The sequence below is a fragment of the Erythrolamprus reginae genome, chromosome 1 (genome assembly GCF_031021105.1).
Source record: "Erythrolamprus reginae isolate rEryReg1 chromosome 1, rEryReg1.hap1, whole genome shotgun sequence".
Classification (NCBI taxonomy): Eukaryota; Metazoa; Chordata; class Lepidosauria; order Squamata; family Dipsadidae; genus Erythrolamprus; species Erythrolamprus reginae.
This window is the reverse complement of record NC_091950.1, coordinates 417,608,699-417,631,116: the sequence shown is the minus strand read 5'-3', so window position 1 is coordinate 417,631,116 and position 22,418 is coordinate 417,608,699. Positions and strand designations below refer to the sequence as shown.

The window sequence follows — 22,418 nt, the reverse complement described above, 5'->3', positions numbered from 1 at the left end:
TCCTACCTTGGGAACGAAAACGGGGGGAATACTGACCTGGAGATCTCTGATAGGAAGCCGCTTGATCTTGCTGGCGCCCTGGGCGACGAAAGGACTGCGTTTTGGTAACCTTTTTTGTGGTTGGACCCAAAACCTTCTTCTTGTCCGAGGTCTCCGTGAGGAGTGGATCCAGAAGATCACCGAAGAGAAGGTCGCGCTTTAAGGGGCCCTGGGATAACTGCCACTTTTGGCGAACTCCCGCTTGCCAAGGGCGAATCCATAGGAGTCTTCTTGCCGTTGTAGAGGCTGCAATAGACTTAGCAGAAAATCTAGTAGATTGCAAGGTGGCATCAGCCACGTACTGGGCAGCTGCAAAGACCTTGTTGAAGTCTTGTTGACCTCTCAAGTCATCGGGAGGAATGTGCTGTTGAAGTTGGCGAAGCCACAGCAGCATGGCTCTGGAGAAGAAGGAGGCCGCTGCAGAACTTTTAATGGCCCAGGAATCAGCAGTGAATCCTCTTTTGAGCATTTGCTCGATGCGCTTGTCCTCTGGCCGGAGGACCTCCTCCGCCTCGCCTGGCACAGCCGCTGCCGAGTGAAGAATCTTGACAGGTTCATCTGGTTTGGGAAAGGATAGAAGCTCTTCATAAGAAGAGGAAAGATTATACAACTTTCTGTCCTTGGTGGAGGGATTAAGGCCAGAGGCTGGAAAATCCCACTGTTTGAGTAAGGCATCTTTAAACAATTTAGGCATAGGAATTACCTCGTTATCCTCCTGTTCCTCTGTGAAGTAAGGTAAATTCTCCTCCGGGGGATCAGTGGAAGTGGAGGCTTGTTTCTCCTGGGCCGCTAATCCCGTAGAAATTCTAGCTTTGAGGAGGAGAGATTTGAATAGTTGAGAAGGAAAAATAGTAATTGGAGGAGGGACTTTTATTTGGGATTCCTCATCCTCTGATAAGCCCTGAAAAGGGTCTTCATCCTCCTCTACATCCTCATATTCATCCTGGGAGGATTCTGAATCATCCTGAATAGGAGCTCTGACCGCTGGGGAAGAACCCAAGGGGCGGGAGGAACGAGAAGGAGGAAGAGGTAAAGGAAGCTCATTGATGGTGGAGAGTTTGGCATCAATGGCTTTGGACAACACAGCAAAAATAGATTGGAACTCAGGAGGTAAACTGGAAATATCAGCAGAAATGGCAGAAGAATCCCTAAAGGCCTGGGAGGATCCTGGCTGGGGGGAATCTTCAATAATATCTGGTTCCTCTGGACCTATGCCCCATAGGTTAGGTTGGGGTCTGTCTAGGTTTGGCTCATCCAGAGATAACACAGGGACCCCAGAAGGAGGCAGACTAGAGGCCTCTGGTGGGTCTTGACTACTGATTACTTGGGCCTGCACTTTCAAACGTTTTGCTGATTTGTCATGGATTTTTTGTAGGGCTAGGTCCCTTCTCTTCTCGGCCCTGGTGACCTTGGTCGAGGGGCGGGCCCCTGGAGAAGAGGAGGAAGAGGCCTGGGGGATACTAGTAATCTCATCGCCTGTAGGCCTGACCTCTCTGGGACCTTTAGTTGTGCCTCTCTTGGGAAAGGTAGCCATAGTCTGACAATTAACAGAAGACAAGGCTGAGCCAATAACTGAATTATAAGGAGAAGATTTCAAGGACTTCCCAAGAGGAATGGATCCTGCTTCGAGGCCTCGAAGCTGCTGAAACGTGAGGACAATCTGGGCAAACCCAGAGTTCGTGCCCCCAAATCCAGCGGGGCCAGCCTCCCTAAACTTTGTAATTAAGTAAACCAAGGCACTCTGGTTGGAGGCTTAGCCGGTGGAGAATTTAGCCTGGGACCCCCAAGGCCCGCTCCCGGATCCACGCGGTGGACTGAGGCCTACGCGGCTGGCAGAAGGCCAACACGAGAGGCCTAGATATTTAAAAAAGGGCGCGAAGGCCTTCGCGCCGAAAAGATCGCTCCGGAAAATTTTTTAAGGGAAAAGCGATCGACTAAGTCCAGGAGACTAGAAGGCGTCTCACTCCGCAGGAGGTATTTTATAAGCCCTTAAATACTTATATACAATAAATAATCAATATTTCAATGGATGAATACTTGCACCAGGACCTCCAGGCCAAGGGATTAGAAGAATCCACAAGCGGCCGCAGGAATCGTAACCGGCAAAACCGCCGGGGGAAAACGAAACCGCAACTTCTCCCAAGGAAAAAAGCCGAGCCGCGTTTTTTTCTTTTTTTTTCTTTTAAACGGCTGGCGCAATTAGTGCAAGTAATTAAATAAAGACAATAAATCTTACTACTTTTTGAAGGAAAGATCGAGGGAAGGTGTTAGAATGTTGAACGAGCTATCACAATACAACCGCAGGATATGCGAACTGAGCGAATTCTGGGGAAGGGGCGGATCCGGCAAGCTTTTTTAATACTAGGCTCAGTTCCACCGGATTGGACATGAGCAACCCATGTGACTGCTGGACCCGCTCCTTCAGTACGGAGAAGTTCATTTTTCCACAAGCTCCCCAGAGTTCATGTAGAGCAGTTTTTCAACAGAGACCAAGATGTTTGGACTTCAACTCCCAGAATTCCATAGTCAGCGCTGCTTGAAATGGCCAAGGTTCAAAAATATTGATGCAGAGCTTTGACAGCTTTCGTATGTGATATGTAGAATACCCTGAGAAACCCCAGATTGTACAAAATGGCAATTCCCACACCTTCCCATTAGCCATATTGACAGTAACTAAAGAAATATAGAAAATATTATTTTACTGAAAGAGTAATAGATCCGTGGAACAAACTTCCAGAAGATGTGGTAGATAAATCCACAGTAACTGAATTTAAACATGCCTGGGATAAACACATATCCATCCTAAGATAAAATACAGAAAATAGTATAAGGGCAGACTAGATGGACCATGAGGTCTTTTTCTGCCGTCAGACTTCTGTTTCTATGTTTAAACCAGAAGCTGCAAAGACCTGGAGAAGAGGATGGAGCCCCTCCCTTATGAAACCAGGTTGCAACGCCTTGGTCTCTTCAACCTTGAAAGACGGTGTTTAAGGGGTGACTTGATCGAAGTTTATGAAATCATGCATGGGATAGAAAAGGTGGATGGAGAAAAATTCTTTCTCTATCACACAATACTAGGACATGGGGGCCCTCCCTAAAGCTCATAGTTAGAAAGTGAGGACAAATAAAGGGAAATATTTCTTCACCCAGAGGGTCGTTGGTCAGCCTTGATAGCTTCAAGGCAGGATTAGACAGATTCATGGATGCCAAAAGTGTATCCATGGTGGTTATTGAAATGGATGTCCATGTGCCCCCTCTATGTTGGTTGAGGCAGGCAGGATTCCTTTGAGTACCACTTGTTGGGGGTCAGTGGAAAGGGAGGGTCTTGCCTTCTCTTTCTGCTCAAGATCCCCATGGACAATTGGTGGGCCACTGTGGGACACAGAATGCTCAATGGGCTTTGGCCTGATTCAGCAGGGCTCTTCTTATCTTCTTATGTAGGATGATATCCATGATTCTGTGATGTTAGAGCTACCATTTCAGGAGAAGCTCATCATATTACAGTATCCCTGTATTTCATCTCTCAGATACATTCTCTCTCACACACACAAACACACACACACACACACACACACACACAAACGCAATAGATGGTTAGTTCCAACCTGCAGACTTTTGGTTAACTTGGACTTGAGTTTGAATGAGTCAAGTTCCCAACTGGAGAGACCCCACTGGCATTACTTTTGATCATCCTTTAATTGTTGCAGTTGGCTTTAAGTGGTGCTATGTTCCTTTGGTTTTTTTCTTTCATGGTTTTGCATGACCCCCAAAGTCACATTGATAATGGTTCCGAAGTAGAAACATAGAAGACTGATGGCAGAAAAAGACCTCATGGTCCATCTAGTCTGCCCTTATACTATTTCCTGTATTTTATCTTACAATGGATATATGTTTATCCCAGGCATGTTTAAATTCAGTTACTGTGGATTTACCAACCACGTCTGCTGGAAGTTTGTTCCAAGGATCTACTACTCTTTCAGTAAAATAATATTTTCTCATGTTGCCTTTGATCATTCCACCAACTAACTTGGGGGAAGTAAGTTAAGTAAATGACCATTAAGTTAGAAGTGTCAACTTTGTTGCAACTGAGGAGGTAATTGTTGGTTGGGAAGATTACTCGGGAACCCTGGGTTACTGGAAAGTACAAGATGTAAATGTGTTCATATATGCACACCACTTGATGTGCAACAACACTTTCCCATAACATAAATAGGAGCTCAAGGCTCAGGTGTCTCAGGACTGAGATGCCCAGAACTGTTTATACGCTCATTTATTTCTCTCTTCTGCTGGGCAAAAGAAACAGAGCCATATTTGTAAACCTGGTGTTTAATACTAAATAAATGTAGTTATGTTTTCAAGCAAATTGGCAGCTCCAGAAAGATTCACACCAAGTAACCTTTTTAAGTACTGAAATTATGGATGCAGTGTTTTATCTTATTTTAGAGGAATCCAATCACAAGTTAAAAAAGCACACACAAGTGCGATAATACAGTATGAGCAGCACTGCTTCTCATCAACCTTTCCTATGCATTCATTTTGCTTTATCATTCTATGCAGACTTCTTGGCAGCAACTTTGGCAGAAATCACACAGGAATTTTCCAGAAATGAATACTGTATACTGTATACTCTTTTCCAAAACTAAACCAAACCAAAAATCTGCTCTGGAAAGCAAAATGTGTTTTACAGCTCATCAAGCAAAATCCATTCAAGTATGAAATAAAGGCTCTCCGTTTAGAAAAATAACATTTATACATTTTTTTAAAAACCAAATGTTTTTATAAGACCGGAGGGAGCACCTGGATATTTCAAAGATCCAGAGAGTCTGTGAGCCATCCAGAGTTACATGATTGTAGGCAGCTATATTTAATTGAATAGAGATGCAACTGGGTTTTTATCTTCAGAGACCAGTTTTTCCCCACCCCTGGTAGCTTGACGTTGTGTGGACTTCAACTCCCAGAATTCCCCAGCCAGCAATTCTGGGAGCTGAAGTCCACACAAAATCAAGCTGCCAAGGTTAAGAAACAGGGACCTATAGCATCTATAAGACAGGTGGTATCAAAGCTGAGAGGTTATGCATATTTTTTTCTCCACATTTCTGATAGGGGCGGCATACAAATCTAATAAATAATAATAATAATAATAATAATAATAATAATAATAATAATAATTTAAAAAACGAGTAAGAATGAATAGCAAAGAGGAATTTTTCCTACCCAAAAAGAATAAAGAGGGCATTTTGGAGTCATGTTTGTTAAACCCCCTGACTGGACAGAATGCCAAGTTTATGTGGAGACAAAGAAACACACAAAGGGCATATTCTTGTTAAGGACACCCACAGTCAGCTTCATACAGAACTGCTATGCTGAAACTCAAATGGCTTTATTAAAATCCTTATCAATGCAATAAAAGCAAACATTCCAGAAAGTAAAGTACAACATGATTGTATTCCAAGAGGAAGTGCCTAAGTTCCCTCCAAGACTAGCTGATAAAGTCTAGGCAGTCAGGAAACCTACACCCATAGTTCTTCATGGCATAATATGTTAGACGCAGCATTATTTTTTTAAATGTTTAAACCTCCAAGTAGAGAATGACCAAGTATAGCTTGAGTTCTGCAATTCACAGGCTTTAAAAAAATAAAGCTGTATAGAAAGAGCCAATAGCCATCTATCTGCCTCTTTGGGAAAGGGTCTATAACTTCAAGACAAATCTGAAGATTCTTTTTGTTGTTGTTGAAAGACAAGGCAGCTTTGCGGGCGAATCTAGAAACCCTTTTCCCTGCCTTTGATGCGTCTCCCAGCAGGCAGCTTTGGAGGAAGAGCTCTATCCCGCCCACGCAGCAAGGATTAGATAGATATTCAGGATTAGACATTTCGCTTGAAGTTGCAACAATACGGATGGCGGTAGAGGAGGCGCTTACACCCTGTCCTTACACACACATGCAGTTTGGATCTTCCTGCAGACACGTTCCAGAACAAAGCAGAACAGGACTCGGAACAGCCAAGCAAAAGTGATGCCCCAGCTCTTAAAGGGTGGAAGGGAAGCATCAAAGTACAGTATGGAAGGTTAAACCTACATCTCTTAAGTCAACAACCGGCTCCTAAAAACAAATTGTCCTTGGGAAATGTGCAGAAGCAGGCTAGTTGTCCTCTAACTAATAGGTTGCTCCCGCGGTTAGGGATCCTGTCTCAAACAACTAGGGTGGTTTCCCACCCCCACCATACTTTGGAAACTCTTGGAATTATTTCTGGGACATATGGAGAACAGAACTGCATCTGTTCCCATCATTAGATTTCTTGGACTGCATTCATAAAGACAAACAATATTAATGAATCTTCAAAAGGAATTGTCAAATCCTTAAAAACCCTTACCCTTAAAAACCTAAGCTGTTATCAATTTCTGCAGTCCAAATGCTACAAGGGATTAAGCGTCCCTTCTCCCCCCACTTAACCTATCTCAAAATGAGCAGATGCCACAACATCTGAGCCTTTAAAATTCTCATTACAATACACCAAGTTTGAGCTACTGCTGCTACCTATTTTCTGAACTCCAAATGATTGTAAATAATTTTCAAAGTGCTCCAATTTTCACATCAATGCTACCCCCCTAAGCTCATACCCATCCTATCCTTCATTGCCAGTCCCATTATTATTCCTCAGTCTTAATGAACCAAGGGATGAAAAATCCGGTATATACTGAAAACATAAACAGCTATAACTAAAAATAAACCTCCCTGGTTGGATCATCCATGTTTATCTGATTCCTAATTACTGCTATTAACTAACCTGTTATACAAGCCTATCTACCTGTCTCCCATTCAGCAGCAAGTCACACCTCTCCCCCTCAGTTTTGTGCTCCTAATTCTGCCAGTTCAACTCAGCCCCCCCATTCATAAAGTTTCATTAATTTGCTCCCACCAGATCTCCAAGCATCAAGCAGGGTTGTATAGAGCAGTGTTTCGGCAACTTGAAGATATTTGGACTTCAACTCCCAGAATTCCCCAGCCAGCGAATGCTGGCTGGGGAATTCTGGGAGTTGAAGTCCAGATATCTTCAAGTTGCCATGGTTGGGAAACACTGGTATAGATAACGCCTGCCTGCACAAGTCGCCTGCAGAAACTACCCTTGGCTCCTTTGCCAAGGAGAAATAAGGAAGTCGACTCCCCAGTCATTCTTTTGTCTTACGATTTCTGCTAAACTACTCACACCCATCTAGTTCTTAGTGATGCCAACCTTTCTGAATTACTTCCCTAAGTTTTAGCCACCACACCTGCTCCAATCTGCACCGAGGATTCCACACACACATTTGAACCTAACCTCTTTCCTTTTCATCTTAGCTCTTTCCGAATTAAAGGCCATTCACCCGAAACTTTCCTCTCTCCACCCTTTGCTCCGGCCAATTTTCTCTGGCCACTTTAACCCAGAATAAATACCCTCTTCTTTTCCCATAGGGACCCTCCCCATTCCAACTCATATGGAAACCCGACAATTGGGAGAAGGAAACCAGGAGCCTTCATACCTTCACCTATCATCCTGTACACCTGTTGAAAGCCAAGGCCCAGTGAAAGAGGAAGCCAGCATAGGCAAGATTAAATGGAGGTATCAGGAAATCAAGCCAGGTTCATTCAAGTACGTGGGTGAATACCCAGAGCATCCAAACTGGCCTCCCTCCCTGAGCCCAGAAAGCCATTAGTCCTCCCATTTAAAAACATTTAAACCATCCTACTCTGAACCTCCTCCATTATTGCTTCTTTTGGCCACAGCAGAACCATGATCCAAAAAACCCATCATAATTACATGCAGGAAGACAAAATGACCTGTACACATTTCTAACCCTCCTGTCCCAACTCATCAGGTGGTTGAGAGGGGGGGGGGAGTAGCTAATGGAGTAATTTAAGCGAAATTTGATTTAATTAGCAAAGAAAAAACACAGGTAATCCATTCAAATCCCTGGGACATTCAAGTGGTAATTCAAGGTGGTCAATTCAAACTCCTGGTCATTCAAGGTGGTCAATTCATGGTGGTCATTCAAACCCTTGGTCATTTAACATGGTCAATTCAAGGTGGACATTCAAACTCCTGGTCATTTAAAGCAAATTCAAGGTGGTCAATTCATAGTTGTCATGCAAACCCCTGGTCATGTGGTCAATTCAAGGTGGTCATTCAAACCCTGGTCATTTAAAGTAGTCAATTCAAGGTAGTCAATCAAACCCCTGGTCATTTAAAGTAAATTCAAGGTGGTCAATTCATAGTTGTCATGCAAACCCCTGGTCATGTGGTCAATTCAAGGTGGTCAATCAAACCCCTGGTAATTTAAAGTAAATTCAAGGTGGTCAATTCATAGTTGTCATGCAAACCCCTGGTCATGTGGTCAATTCAAGGTGGTAATTCAAACCCCTGGTCATTTAAAATAAATTCAAGGTGGTCAGTTCATAGCGGTCATGTAAACCCCATGTCATTTAAAGTAGCCAATTAAAGGTGGTCATCCAAGCCCCTGGTCATTCAAGGTGGTCAAAATTCAAGCTTCCCCCACACCCACACCCCAATTCCCCATTTACAGTGGCAACCGGCCCTGCCTTTGCTACCTCTACTTTGCTCCATAAATGAATACAAACCCGCTTCTCGGGCCGCCCCTTCCAACATCCCCCACTCCTCGTCCCAGTTGACCCGAGAAGTGAGTTTATTCATTCACGGAGCAAAAATATACGCACCAAGGCTTGGCCGGTTGCCATTGTAAAAAATAGGAAATTGGGGTGGGGGGGCCCTGGAACGTCTAGGGGTTTGAATGGCCCACCTTGCCGACCTCCCAAAACTGTCAACCCAGCAGGGAAAGGGCGGGAGGGAAAGCAGGGCCTCGAGAGGCTTCACACGTTCTCCACGTACACGTGTACGCACGACTACGACGCCCACCCAGTCGGCGAGAAAGCAGGCCGAGAGAGGGCCCGGGTTTGAGGGGGAGGGGGGACACACGCCTCACCTGGAGATGCTCCTGGAAGCGGATGGGTAGGATTTGAGCCATGGCGGCGGAAGCGTTGTTGGGGTTTTGGGGCTCCAGCCCGACGCCTGGGGTGGGGGCACTAGCCTTTCCTCAGGAATTCAAGGGGCAGCGAAAAGCGGAGGAGCCGGCGAGGGCAGCTCGTAATGGCGGGGGCAGGCCGAGAGAGAAGGAGACCAACGCTGAGGAGAAGCAGCAGCAGCAGCGGCAGCCCCCGCGAGCGATCCGGAAACAGCTCGCGCGAGCGGAAGGACACCGACGGGGGCCTCCTCAGGGAAGGGAGCGCAGCGGCCGCGCCTCCGCCTTATGCCTGCGCCTTCACCTGCCGCGGATTAGCCGAGCGGCGGAAGGATATCGCTCCGGGGAGGAGGGGGCAAGAGAGGGAGAACGCAACCCCGGGTAAGGAATCAATGGACTCGGCGGAAGGATACGGAAAAAGCCGATGGAAGGACTTTTTTTCTCTCTCTCTTCCTTTCGGTCTTCGTCGTGGTTCGTCGTCCTCGCCGAAGCCCCGCCCTCTCCAAAGCGCTGGTGTCTCCCTCCTTCCCTCCCCCTCCTTTTTTTTTTTTTGCCACATCATGCGACATGGGCGGGGAGGACGTCAGTTCCGTTCCGGGAGAAGCCCCGCCCATCTGTAGGGTCACATGGTCGGAGGTTAGCATGAGGAAGGTGAGAGGGGGAGAAAAAAAGTGGACGTTCTAGGGCGGAGGATGTATAGCGGCTTGTTCGCTTCCCGGTGGGATGGTATTAAAAAAAGGAGGGAAATCCGCTGACGGCGCTGCTTTCGAAAAGAGCGGGAGAGGGGAGGTTAGGTTAAAGTGGGAGGCGTGGGTTCGAATCTCGGCTTCACCTGAGGTGAGGGTGACCTTGAAAAGGTGACCTTAGAAAAGAAAATGAAAGTGGGATGAAAACCATGACTTCCGCTTTTAAATATATATATAAAACGTAATATAGGGGCATTCTAATTTAATAAGTACGACATTAAACCAAGTTAAGCAAATCCTCCTGTTTAACTGCACCTCTTGTGTGGTAGACTTGCTCAAAAATAAGGAAATATTGGAAAACAGTACAAAAATGGATTCAGGAAGTAACCAAAACACAACAGGACTTAAACCACAAACCTTTCTCTTAGTAATATCTAAAAGCAAACAAATGCCTCCAATATCTCATATTATATATTATAACAGCTGCCAGAATTCCTTATGCACAATTCTGGAAAAAGGGACAGAATCCCTACAAACACTGAAAATTACCAAAATATTAGAATGTGCAGAGATGTCTAAAATGACAATGCAATTACAGGATAAATTTGGGGAAATGGGTATAAATCAGGGGTGGGCAATTAATAATAATAATAATAATAATAATAATAATAATAATAATAATTTATTAGATTTGTATGCCGCCCCTCTCCAAAGACTCACAACAATAATAAAAAACAATATTATAGCGAAACAAATCTAATATGAAAAAAGAAGCATATAAAACCCAATCATATTTAAAAACCAAACAACACATACATACCAAACATAAAATATAAAGAGCCTGGAGGAAAGGTGTCTCATCTCCCCCATGCTTGGCGGTATAGGTGGGTCTTGAGTAGTTTACGAAAGACAGGGAGGGTGGGGACAGTTCTAATCTCCGGGGAGAGTTGATTCCAGAGGGTTGGGGCTGCCACAGAGAAGGCTCTTCCCCTGGGGCCCGCCAAACGGGTCCCGGAGAAGGCCAACTCTGTGGGACCTGATCGGTCGCTGGGATTCGTGCGGTAGCAGGCGGTTCCGGAGGTACTCTGGCCCAATGCCATGTAGGGCTTTAAAGGTCATAACCAACACTTTGAATTGTGACCGGAAACTGATCGGCAGCCAGTGCAGGCCACGGAGTGTTGTAGAAACGTGGGCGAATCTGGGAAGCCCCACGATGGCTCTCGCGGCCGCGTTCTGCACGATCTGAAGTTTCCGAACACTTTTCAAAGGTAGCCCCATGTAGAGAGCATTGCAGTAGTCGAACCTCGAGGTGATAAGGGCATGAGTGACTGTGAGCAATGACTCCCTGTCCAAATAGGGCCGCAACTGGTGCACCAGGCGAACCTGGGCAAATGCCCTCCTCACCATAGCCGAAAGATGATGTTCCAATGTTAGCTGTGGATTGAGGAGGACGCCCAAGTTGCGAACCCTCTCTGAGGGGGTCAGTAGTTCCCCCCCCCAGGGTGATGGACGGACAGGTGGAATTGTCCTTGGGAGGCAAGACCCACAGCCACTCCGTCTTGTCTGGGTTGAGTTTGAGTTTGTTGACACCCATCCAGACCCCAACAGCCTCCAGGCACCGGCACATCACTTCCACTGCTTCGTAAGCTTTAATGCGATTATTCCTGAGTAGAATTTGACGTTTCTCTATCTCCCTGGACCAAAGAATGATCGTGCAATATTAATAACAGTACGATCAATATATAAAGCACTTTACAACATTGCAAAACAGAAACATCCGGGCCTGGGCTTTGTAGAAACCGCAGTCTAAATTTAAATGTTGGGGCAGAACAGAAACTAAAGTCACTGTCAAAAAGGTAAAGGTTCCCCTCGCACATACTTGTGCTACACCCATGATGGCAAACCTATGGCACACATGCCAGAAGTGGCACGCGGAGCCATATCGGAGAATATGCGAGGGGTTGCCCTATCTCAGCTTCAGCATGTGTGCGCCAGCCAGCTGATTTTTTGGCCTGGGGAAGGTGGTTTTTCGCACTGCAGAGGCTTCAGGGAACCCTCTTGAAGCCTCCAAAGTGCGAAAAATGACCCAATGGGCAAACCAGAGGTCCGTTTTTTGCTGTCCCCAACAGTGAAAGCTTTGGCGGGACCCAGGGGAAGAGCCTTCTCTGTGGCGGCCCCGGCCCTTTGGAACCAACTCCCCCCAGAGATTAGAATTGCCCCCATCCTCCTCGCCTTTCGTAAACTTCTCAAAACCCACCTCTGCCGTCAGGCATGGGGGAACTGAGATATTCTTTCCCCCTAGGCCTTTACAATTTACACATGGTATGTCTGTATGTATGTTTGGTTTTTATAATAAGGGTTTTTTAGTTATTTTAGTATTGGATTGGATAGTTACATGCTGTTTTTATCATTGTTGTTAGCCTCCAGAACTGAACACAGTATTCCAAATGTGGTCTCACCAGCGCTCTATATAAGGGGATCACAATCTCCCTCTTCCTGCTTGTTATACCTCTAGCTATGCAGCCAAGCATCCTACTTGCTTTTCCTACCGCCCGACCACACTGCTCACCCATTTTGAGACTGTCAGAAATCACTACCCCTAAATCCTTCTCTTCTGAAGTTTTTGCTAACACAGAACTGCCAATGCAATACTCAGATTGAGGATTCCTTTTCCCCAAGTGCATTATTTTACATTTGGAAACATTAAACTGCAGTTTCCATTGCTTTGACCATTTATCTAGTAAAGCTAAATCATTTACCATATTACAGACCCCTCCAGGAATATCAACCCTATTGCACACTTTAGAGTCATCGGCAAATAGGCAAACCTTCCCTACCAAACCTTCCCCTATGTCACTCACAAACATATTAAAAAGGGTAGGACCGAGAACAGACCCTTGTGGCACACCGCTTGTAACCTGTCTCTGCTCAGAATACTGGCCATTAACAATAACTCTCTGATGTCTGTCTATTTATTTATTTATTTATTTAATTTGTATTCTGCCCCTCTCCGGGGTGATACAGTCGATCCTGATTAACAATTGTCGCAGTTATGGTCAGGATGGGTGGGCTGCATTATGTCTTGCTTGTTTGTGTGGGTGGGGGAGATTTTTTTGGTTGAGCTGTTAACTGATGGCTCTTTGGCAGGTTTTTTTTTTTCATTTTTGACTCAAGGTCAGTAAAAAAGCCGAGTCCAAGACCACCCCTACCCACATAGACAGGCCAGACACAAAAATATGAACTGACAGCAAACCACACTCAGTTTATATTCTGCACAGAGGGTGTTATCTAGTTGGGTCAAGAAAAATCTGCAAGAAAACAGGCAAGCTCAGACAGTACCAGGGACCCCTTATTTGAACCCCGAGCTATAAATATTCTCTTATTGATACACTGGAGTTTGGGATCAAACAGCCTCTCCTGCCTCTTAGCAACCCACCTAGAGCATAAGGTGTAATACTGATTCCTAAAGTGGATCCTAAAAGCTACAGGCCACAACGCTGCTTCATTTCTACTGATTGTCTTTATATCATCTTCATTTTAATGACCCCCCCATGTTTTAATGGCTGGATGCCCTTCTTGTCACCAACACGGAGTTTTGTTCGGCAGGTACAGGGGGTGGACAAAAAACTGGAAACACCTTGCAGCTCTTCCATGGAATCCAGATTTGTGAACCTCCCTTCGAACAGTTTTTGTGGAAACTGGGTTCTGTACGTGTCTATTGAGCTCTGCAGTGATTTTAGGAGCTGCGGTCTTGCGATCCGCTCTAACAATTCACTTTAGAATCCGACGGTCTCTCTCAGACAACTTGGACTTTCGACCAGACCTGTGCTTGGCTGAGGACGTTTCCCCTTCTCTTTCAAAAGCAGCCATTACTTTTGAGACATGACCTCTTGAAACGCCAAACATTCGGGCACTTTCTGTTACACTAGTGCCTGCCATTCGAGCACCAATAATTTGGCCTCTTTGAAAGTCTGAGAGGTCTGCCATTTCTAGAAGGTTATAACCAATTTCCTTAAATTCCTGTTAAAAAAAAGTAGTTTAAAAAAACATCAAATAACATAATTTTTTAAAAAACATTAAAATATGTCAAGTTTTGATTGATTTGAACATGTTCAAATATTATGATGCCAAAAAGTCAAGTGTTTCCATCTTTTTGTCCACCCCCTGTATATTCTCAGTGTGCCCAATAATAACTGACTATCATTATAGACCAGATCATATTTATTCCCCTAACAGGGATAAAGAGGGCTTCAAACTTTGGTGAATCCTGGATCTTCTGGTTTAACTCCAAATGGCAGTGTTAGTCAAAAGTAAAGCGATGGGAGAATTCAGAGAAATAAAACAAGCAGCGATAGAAAGTGCTCAGGCGGTAATAGTCTTCGGTTGGAAAGATGCGACAAAATGGACAAGGCAAAATTGGTACCGGTATATGGTGGACCCCATTCAATTTGAGATTATAGATAAAAGGATGAATTCGATTAATGAAACTGACTTGCGAAAACTGATGGGACGATGGGACAAGGTAAGACGATATATGGCGAGTAGAATCCAAGACCAAGCTACAAGAAACAAATTGGAATCACTTTATAATATGTAAATAGATACTTTGCTCTTGGGTTAAAATGGTTTATACAAGAAACACCCTTGATTTGGTGGTGGGGTATGAATGTTTGTCTGGTGGTGGGCACAATTCACAAAACACTTAGAAACATAGAAGACTGACGGCAGAAAAAGACCTCATGGTCCATCTAGTCTGCCCTTATTCTATTTCCTGTATTTTATCTTACAATGGATCTATGTTTATCCCAGGCATGTTTAAATTCAATGACTGTGGATTCACCAACCACGTCTGCTGGAAGTTTGTTCCAAGGATCTACTACTCTTTCAGTAAAATAATATTTTCTCACGTTGCTTTTGATCTTTCTCCCAACTAACCTCAGATTGTGCCCCCCTTGTTCTTGTGTTCACTTTCCTATTAAAACACTTCGCTCATGAATCTTATTTAACCCTTTGACATATTTAAATGTTTTGAGCATGTCCCCCCTTTTCCTTCCGTCCTCCAGACCAGTGTTTCCCAACCTTTTTTGAGCCGCGGCACATTACAGTATTCATATTTTCAAAATCCTGGGGAACACTGAAGGGGGGGGGGGGGGGCCTAAAGAAAAGTTTGGACAAAAAAATCCTCTCTCTTCCTCCCTTTCCCTCTATTTCTCCCTCTTTCTCTCTTTTCCTTCCTTCCCTTCTTTCTCTCTCTCCATCCCTTTCTTTCTTTCTTCCTCTTTTTTGCTCTCTTTCTCTCTCCCTCCTTCCCTTCCTCTATGTCTTTCTCTCTCCCTTGCTCTCTCTCTCTCTTGCTATCTCTTTCTTGCTTTTTTCTCTCTTGCTCTCTCTCTCTTTCACTGTCTTGCTATATGTCTCTTTCTTTCTCTTTGCCTCTTGCTATCTCTCTTTCTTTCTTTCTCTCTCTTTCTCTCTCTCTGTCTCTCTTGCTATGTCTCTCTTTCTTTCTCTCTCTCTCTCTCTCTGTGCCTCTCTTGCTAAGTCTCTCTTTTTCTCTTGCTATGTCTCTTTCTTTTTCTCTCTCTCTGCCTCTCTTGCTACGTCTCTTTCTCTCTCTCTTTCTCTATCTCTCTTTCTCTGCCTCTCTTGCTGTCTCTCTTTCTTGCTCTGTCTCTCTTTCTCTGCCTCTCTTATATGTCTCTCTTTCTTGCTCTGTCTCTCTTTCTCTGCCTCTCTTGCTATGTCTCTCTTTCTCTCTCTGCCTCTATTTTATGTCTCTCTTTCTTTCTCTCTCAGCTGACTGCAAGCGGGAGCCCTGACGGCGGCGGCTGGACGTGGTGCTGGACACCGTATATGCCAGGCACGCAGCGCCAGCATGTACGACGTCCAGCAGCACGTCCAACCGCCACCGTCAGGGCTCCTGCTTGCAGTCAGCTGAGAGAGAGAGAGAACGATCCCTCTCGCCGCCGCCATCTCCCCGCAACTGCCTGCGGCCGCTGCGGCCACCCCCTCCCCCGCTCCCATCGGACACTTGCCGTCGACGCCAGAGAAGCTCCAGCTGGGCGGGGCGCTGCCGGTACTTCCGTCATGGGGCTCCCGCTCGCAGCTGTCCCCCGCCTCCTGCTCGATGCCGTGGTTTTCGGCGCTCTCCTGCTGGGCCCCAAAGAAGGAAGGCGGGAAAAAGGTGTGAAGAATGGAGCTCTCCTTCTTCCTGCCTTCCTCCTTTGGGGCCCAGCAGGAGAGCGCCGAAAACCGCGGCATCGAGCAGGAGGCGGGGGACAGCTGCGAGCAGGAGCCCCAGGACGGAAGTACCGGCAGCGCCCCACCCAGCTGAAGCTTGGCGGCACACCTGGCCATGTCTCGCGGCACACTAGTGTGCCGCGGCACACCGGTTGGGAAACGCTGCTCCAGACTATACAGATTGAGTTCATGAAGTCTTTCCTAATACGTTTTATGCTTAAGCCCTTCCACCATTCTTGTAGCCCGTCTTTGGATCCATTCAATTTTGTCAATATCTTTTTGTAGGTGAGGTCTCCAGAACTGAACACAGTATTATTCCAAATGAGGTCTCACCAGCGCTCTATATAAGGGGATCACAATTTCCCTCTTCCTGCTTGTTATACCTCTAGCTATGCAGCCAAGCATCCTACTTGCTTTCCTTATATGTTTTATGCTTAAGACCTTACACCATTCTTGTAGCCCATCTTTGGACCCGTTCAATAAAACACTTGTTTTATGTTGTGTGAATCTATATTGTAAAAAATCGAAAATGTTTTACAAAAAAAAAAAAGTTTAATTCCTACTTAAGGACCAACCCATTTATATTCTTGTCCAAAATGTGAACGATCCCAATAGGAATCAGATTGATAGCAACAGCTGCAGCGTGGACCGTCCTAGCTGGAGTCCTTAGCAGAACTGCATTCTTTGCTGTTTCCTCTCCAGGTACCGAGCGCGAGCATCGCTGATTGACTGCTCGTCGTTCCGCTTCTCCATCTTCCTGGCAGGTTCACCTGCTGCCTTTTCTGAAGATAAAAAAAAATAATCAGAGTTCAAAATGATGTAGGAGCAGGAGAACTCCCGTCTACAACCCTCCATCACCATCTCCTCCAGTGAGAGCCACCCTCGTACGCTTAAGCTTTGCATTCGCTGTCAGTCCACCATGTACAGGGGGCGGCATACAAATCAAATAAATAAATAAATCAATCAATCAATCAATCAATCAATCAATGTACAGGGGAGGGAGCTAGAGGGGCATGGAGAAGAATGGTACCAACTCATGTACCTAGGTACTCCCACATCAGCCCAGCACTTCATGAGCTGCACTGGTTGCCGATTAGTCTCCAAACGCAATTCAAGGCATTGCTTATCACCTACAATTCCATCTGTCCGTCCATAACCCTGGGAGGGGAATCATTAACCCCCTCAGAGAGGGTCCGCAACTTGGGCGTCCTCCTCGATCTACAGCTCACATTAGAGAAACATCTTTCAGCTGTGGCGAGGGGGGCGTTTGCCCAGGTCCATCTGGTGCACCAGTTGTGACCCTATTTGGACCCCTCACAGTCACTCACGCCCTCATCACCTCGAGGCTTGACTACTGTAATGCTCTCTACATGGGGCTATCTTTGAAAAGTGTTCGGAAACTTCAGATCGTGCAGAATGCAGCTGCGAGAGCAATCATGGGCTTTTCCAAAAATGCCCATGTTACACCAACACTCCGCAGTCTGCATTGGTTGCCGATCGGTTTCCGGTCACAATTCAAAGTGTTGGTTATGACCTATAAAGCCCTTCATGGCATCGGACCAGAATATCTCCGGGACCGCCTTCTGCCGCACGAATCCCAGTGACCAGTTAGGTCCCACAGAGTTGGCCTTCTCCGGGTCCCGTCGACTAAACAATGTCGTTTAGTCGACGGGACCACTTTATAGAAATTTAAAAAAACAAAAACACATTTATGCCGGCAGGCCTGGGGACCACGAGCGATAGTTCCGCTCCGGCTTAGTATGAATGAGGGATGATTGGTCAATTTTTTATATCGGGTTTGATCTATTTCTTCTAATGTTTTAATTGTATTCTATTTTCACCTTGTCTTTTTACTCTTGTAAGCCGCCCCGAGTGCGCGAGGAGAAGGGCGGCATATAAATCTAATAAAATAAATTTTAAAAGTTCTGGGAATGAAATGCAATGGCCCACCAAGTAGCCCACCATTAAAAAGAAGTTCCCAAAACACCCCCCCCCCCGGCCACCCAATTTAACTGCATGATAAGGAGCCAAGTAAGACGAGGAACCGGATAGGAAAATTTAACTGGCAAACTTTGGCGTGCAAACTTCAGTTCTGCCTTTGCTATACTGCAATCCCCATGGCTTTTAGTAGAAATGTACCTTTCACTCAATGATGGGCTCCTATGGGCATGGTCAGGTATGCAGAACCAGTAGAAAAAAATTGAATTTATTTCTTTTTTTCCCTTCTGGGCTCTGAGTGTGTTTTTCCTATTGCAGTAAATGAGGTTGAATGTGTACAATTTTAGAAGAGCTGTGCGTGTATGTGTACATACACATACAGTTTATATAGTCGTCTGGTAGGACCCAGGGGAAGAGCCTTCTCTGTGGCGGCTCCGACCCTCTGGAATCAACTCCCCCCAGAGATTAGGACTGCCCCCACCCTCCTTGCCTTTCGTAAACTCCTTAAAACCCACCTCTGTCGTCAGGCTTGGGGGAACTGAGACATCTCCCCCTTGCCTATGTAGTTTTGGGCATGATATGACTGTGTGTATGTATTTTATATACTGGGGTTTTCTTTTTAGACTTTTTAATGTAAAAACTGTTATTTTAGATTTTAAATTATTAGATTTGTTACCATGTATTGTTTTTATCACTATTGTGAGCCGTCCCAAGTCTACGGAGAGGGGCGGCATACAAATCTAATTAATAATAATAATAATAATAATAATAATAATAATAATAATAATAGTAGATAATGTATATTTTTGTGTGGTTGTGTGTAATATGTGTGTACACTTATGGCATATATACATAGAATTAAATAGTATATTTTGGATGTTCAGTAATAGAAAATAGATAGGGAAATTGTATCTCTTTGAAGTAAGGAGAGACCAGGTACCCTAATCCTAACCCTTGACATGAGTGATGTCAAGTTGGCCACTTTTAAGCCAGTCACATGATCTTTATGCCACCCCAGTCACATAATCGTCAAGCCACTCCCACCTGGTCACATGCCAGGCAAGCCACACCCATAAAATAAGCCACGCCCACTGTGTGGTAGTAAAAAAATTTGCAGCCCTTCACTGCTTTCACTTCAAATGGAGTCAAGGGTCTTTCTTAGCTAAGGGACCAAGGGTCAGAGCAGTTCTGACACCTCCTGTCTCAGCACCTGTTGTGGTTGGCTCTGGCCCAGCTCCTGCTCCAAGGAATGTGGAGGTGCATGTAGGAGAAACATCCACATGCCGCAGGCCTGTTTAGCTCCCAGTAGAATCTGCCAACGAAGTCTCCTCTGACCAAGGAAGCGTGAGTGACAGGGAAGAGGGGAGTTTGGCAGACAGCCCAGGAGGAGATCAGTCATCTGTAACATCCCTGGATTCTGAACAAGAATTAATGACACATCCACACATGCGTAGAGCGATGCATAGGAGACAACAACTGAAGGATTATTACAAGAGAAAATGAGGCCACCTGTGGTTGGGTGGGGCTGCTGTAATTAGTGCTACAGATAAAAGTGCAGCCTGGTGTTTTAGCCTCATGGCAGTTTATCTGATTCATTGTTTCGTCAACATTGTGGGTTTTGCTGTTCAGGATTGTGTGTGTAGACTCTCTGAGCTTTAGAATTGGACTCAATTTCCCAGTTATTGGGTGAGCAATTGGACTGCATTTAACCTGCGCCTTGTGTGTACCAAAAAATCCCTTTGACATTTAAAAAGGGAGTTTTTTCTGCTTTTCTGTTGATAAAGACTTTTGGGTTTTCCTTTTATCGTGTGGTGTGTGTCTTCCTGGACTAATTACCCTGTAATTACAGGCGGTTGAGACACGCCGGCAGAACAGCAGCTAATCTAGACATGGATGGCCTTCTGAACGTCCTGCCACTTTGAAGCTCACCGTTCTGTCTTTGTAGGTCTTCCTTCCTCCTCCAATTAGCCATTTCCTCCTCCGTCACTTTCTCCCGGGCCATGCTGCTCAGCTCGTAAGCATCGATCTGGTGAAGCCGAGGAAGCAGATCCTGCACCCAGGTGTAGCGAATTGGACACACCGTCCTTAAGTAAATCTTGGAGGTCACCACAACGTCATGGAAGAGGATCCAGTCCAGCTGGTCTTCCTGATCATAGAGCTAAAAAGGGCCCAGGGATTGAGGTAGAACATAGAACAAGAGGGTTGGAAAGGAGCTTGGAGGTTTTCTAGCCTAGCCCCTGATCCAACATCTGGCAGGGTTTCCTTCTTCTGTGGACCAACCCAATTGGAGGGAGCCATCTTGGAGACGCCAGAACAGGAATGTCCCCAGTACAACAGAATTGGGGAACAATGGTCCCTTTATGACTTGTGGACTTCAACTCCCAGAATTCCCATGGTGACGGCTCAGGAATTCTGGGAGTTGAAGTCCACAAATCATATATAGAGCTGAGCTGTCACAGTGGTTGGAGTGCAGTACTGCAGGCTACTTCAGCATACAGCTAGGTGCATTTCAGCAGTTCCAATCTCACCAAGTTGACTCAACCTTCCATCCTTCCGAGGTTGGTAAAAATGACCCAGATCGTTGGGGGCAAGAGGCTGATTTTGTAAACTGCATAGAGAGGCCTGTAAAAGCACTATAAAGCAGTATATAAGTCTAAGGGCTATTGCTATCTTCCTTCCCTCCTTCCTTGCTTCCCTCCCTCCCTCCTTTCTTCCTTCCTTCCTTTTTTCCTTCTGGTTGACTCAGACTTCCATCCTCCCGAGGTGGGTAAAATGAGGACCCAGATTATTGGGGGCAAGAGGCTGACGCTGTAAACCACTTAGAGAGGCCTGTAAAAGCACTCTGTGCTCTGTGAAGCAGTATATGTCGTTTGGCAGGCCCCAGGGGAAGAGCCTTCTCTGTGGCGGCCCCAGCCCTCTGGAACCAACTCCCCCCATATATTAGAACGGCCCCCACCCTCCTTGTCTTTCGCAAATTACTTAAGACCCACCTTTGTCGCCAGGCATGGGGGAGTTAAGTTATCCTTTCCCCCTAGGCTATTACAAGTTATGCATGGTATGTTTGTGTGTATGTTTGGTTTTTTATAATAAGGGTTTTTTAGTTGTTTTTATTAATTGGATTGTTCATGTTGTTTTACCACTGTTGTTAGCCGCCCCGAGTCTGCGGAGAGGGGCGGCATACAAATCCAATAAATAATAATAATAAAAGCCCTATGAAGCTGGATATAAGTCTAAGGGCTGTTGCTAAGTGCCAGTGCTATAAAGGGACCACCCTTCCCCAACCCTGTATTTGAAGAACCCATGGGGGTTGGACTAGATGTCCTACAAGGTCCCTCCCAACTCTGTTAAAGATCTTGTTGCAGAAGGATGCCAGTGCTCTACTCTTAGCCCCGACCGCTAACCCTGAGCAACTGAACTTCAGACTCGGGGGGGGGAATCAGGAATTCAAAGAAATTCTACGCAGGAGACTTTTCTCATCAGAACTTTAGAGCAAAATTTCCGCCACCCAACAACAATGAATTAGAAGAGGCGACTTACAGCAGATGATGGATGAATATAGGCCACACTGCCATGGCCGTCCATGGTGCGAAAAGACTTCCCTGAAGACCTGGAATTAAAGCCGAAGAAAAGGGCTGTCAAGTTGGTGATAAATTAACGGTTTGCCACACTATCTATAGAACAGTGTTTCCCAACCTTGGCTACTGGGGAATTCTGGGAGTTGAAGTCCAGATATCTTCAAGTGGCCAAGGTTGGGAAACACTATCTATAGAAGACCTGATATGTTTCTGGGAGGGGTAATTTCAGGAGGGAACAGATGCAGCCATCAAAGCCTTATTTCAAGGGGTTCAAGGACATCCTATGCCCACCCACCTGGGCGGAAGTGGAAGGAGGACTCGCCACGCTGGCACAATCGGAGTGGGCAACGTGAGAAGTCTGTGGGTGGGGGGACAAGGGATGTGAACTTTCAACTGGGTGGGAAACTCAGATTCAAGTTTCCCTGTGTAGGTGCCAGGATGGCTCCGGAAATAAATTGGAACTTTGAGGAATACTTTGACTCGGATTCTGACTTAGAACCTTGACAAAGGGAGGAAGAGAGGAGGGGTGCGGTGGCCTAGAGGTGAAGCTCTCACCTCACAATCAGGAGGCGGCAAGTTTGATTCTAGGTAGAGGCAGCTATTTGGACACAATGAGAATACCGTATATCTGCTGGACAAAACTCTGCATTGGCGACAAGAAAGGCATCCGGCCAGTAAACGCTCTGCTAGCTTCATTCAGCTGCGCAGATTCCACCCGGATGCAAAGGATTATGGGGTCGTTAAAAGGCGATGAGGATGGAAAGGGGAGGAAGCTGATCAGTTTCCGGTCACAATTCAAAGTTTTGGTTATGACCTATAAAGCCCTTCATGGCACTGGACTAGATTATCTCAGGGACCGCCTTCTGCTGCACGAATCCCAGCGACCAGTTCTCCGGGTCCCGTCAACTAAACAATGTTGCTTGGCGGGAC

At 45.7% G+C, this 22,418-nt stretch overlaps 2 protein-coding genes across 2 annotated transcripts in view; both read right to left on the bottom strand.

The window, feature by feature from the left end:
* The window catches only part of CLTC (clathrin heavy chain), a 166,748-nt gene extending 157,598 nt beyond the window's left edge, over nt 1–9,150 (bottom strand). Inside the window, 1 exon segment of the mRNA XM_070735367.1 lies at nt 9,014–9,150. Coding sequence (XP_070591468.1) covers nt 9,014–9,055 — 42 coding nt within the window. The 5' untranslated portion in view covers nt 9,056–9,150.
* A 7,357-nt stretch (nt 9,151–16,507) lies between these two features.
* The window catches only part of DHX40 (DEAH-box helicase 40), a 40,833-nt gene continuing 34,922 nt past the window's right edge, over nt 16,508–22,418 (bottom strand). The window contains exons 17-19 of the mRNA XM_070735369.1: nt 21,451–21,520; nt 19,843–20,071; nt 16,508–16,757 (exon numbers count right to left, since the gene is read on the bottom strand). Coding sequence (XP_070591470.1) covers nt 16,642–16,757; nt 19,843–20,071; nt 21,451–21,520 — 415 coding nt within the window. The 3' untranslated portion in view covers nt 16,508–16,641. The remainder of the gene's footprint in view (nt 16,758–19,842; nt 20,072–21,450; nt 21,521–22,418) is intronic.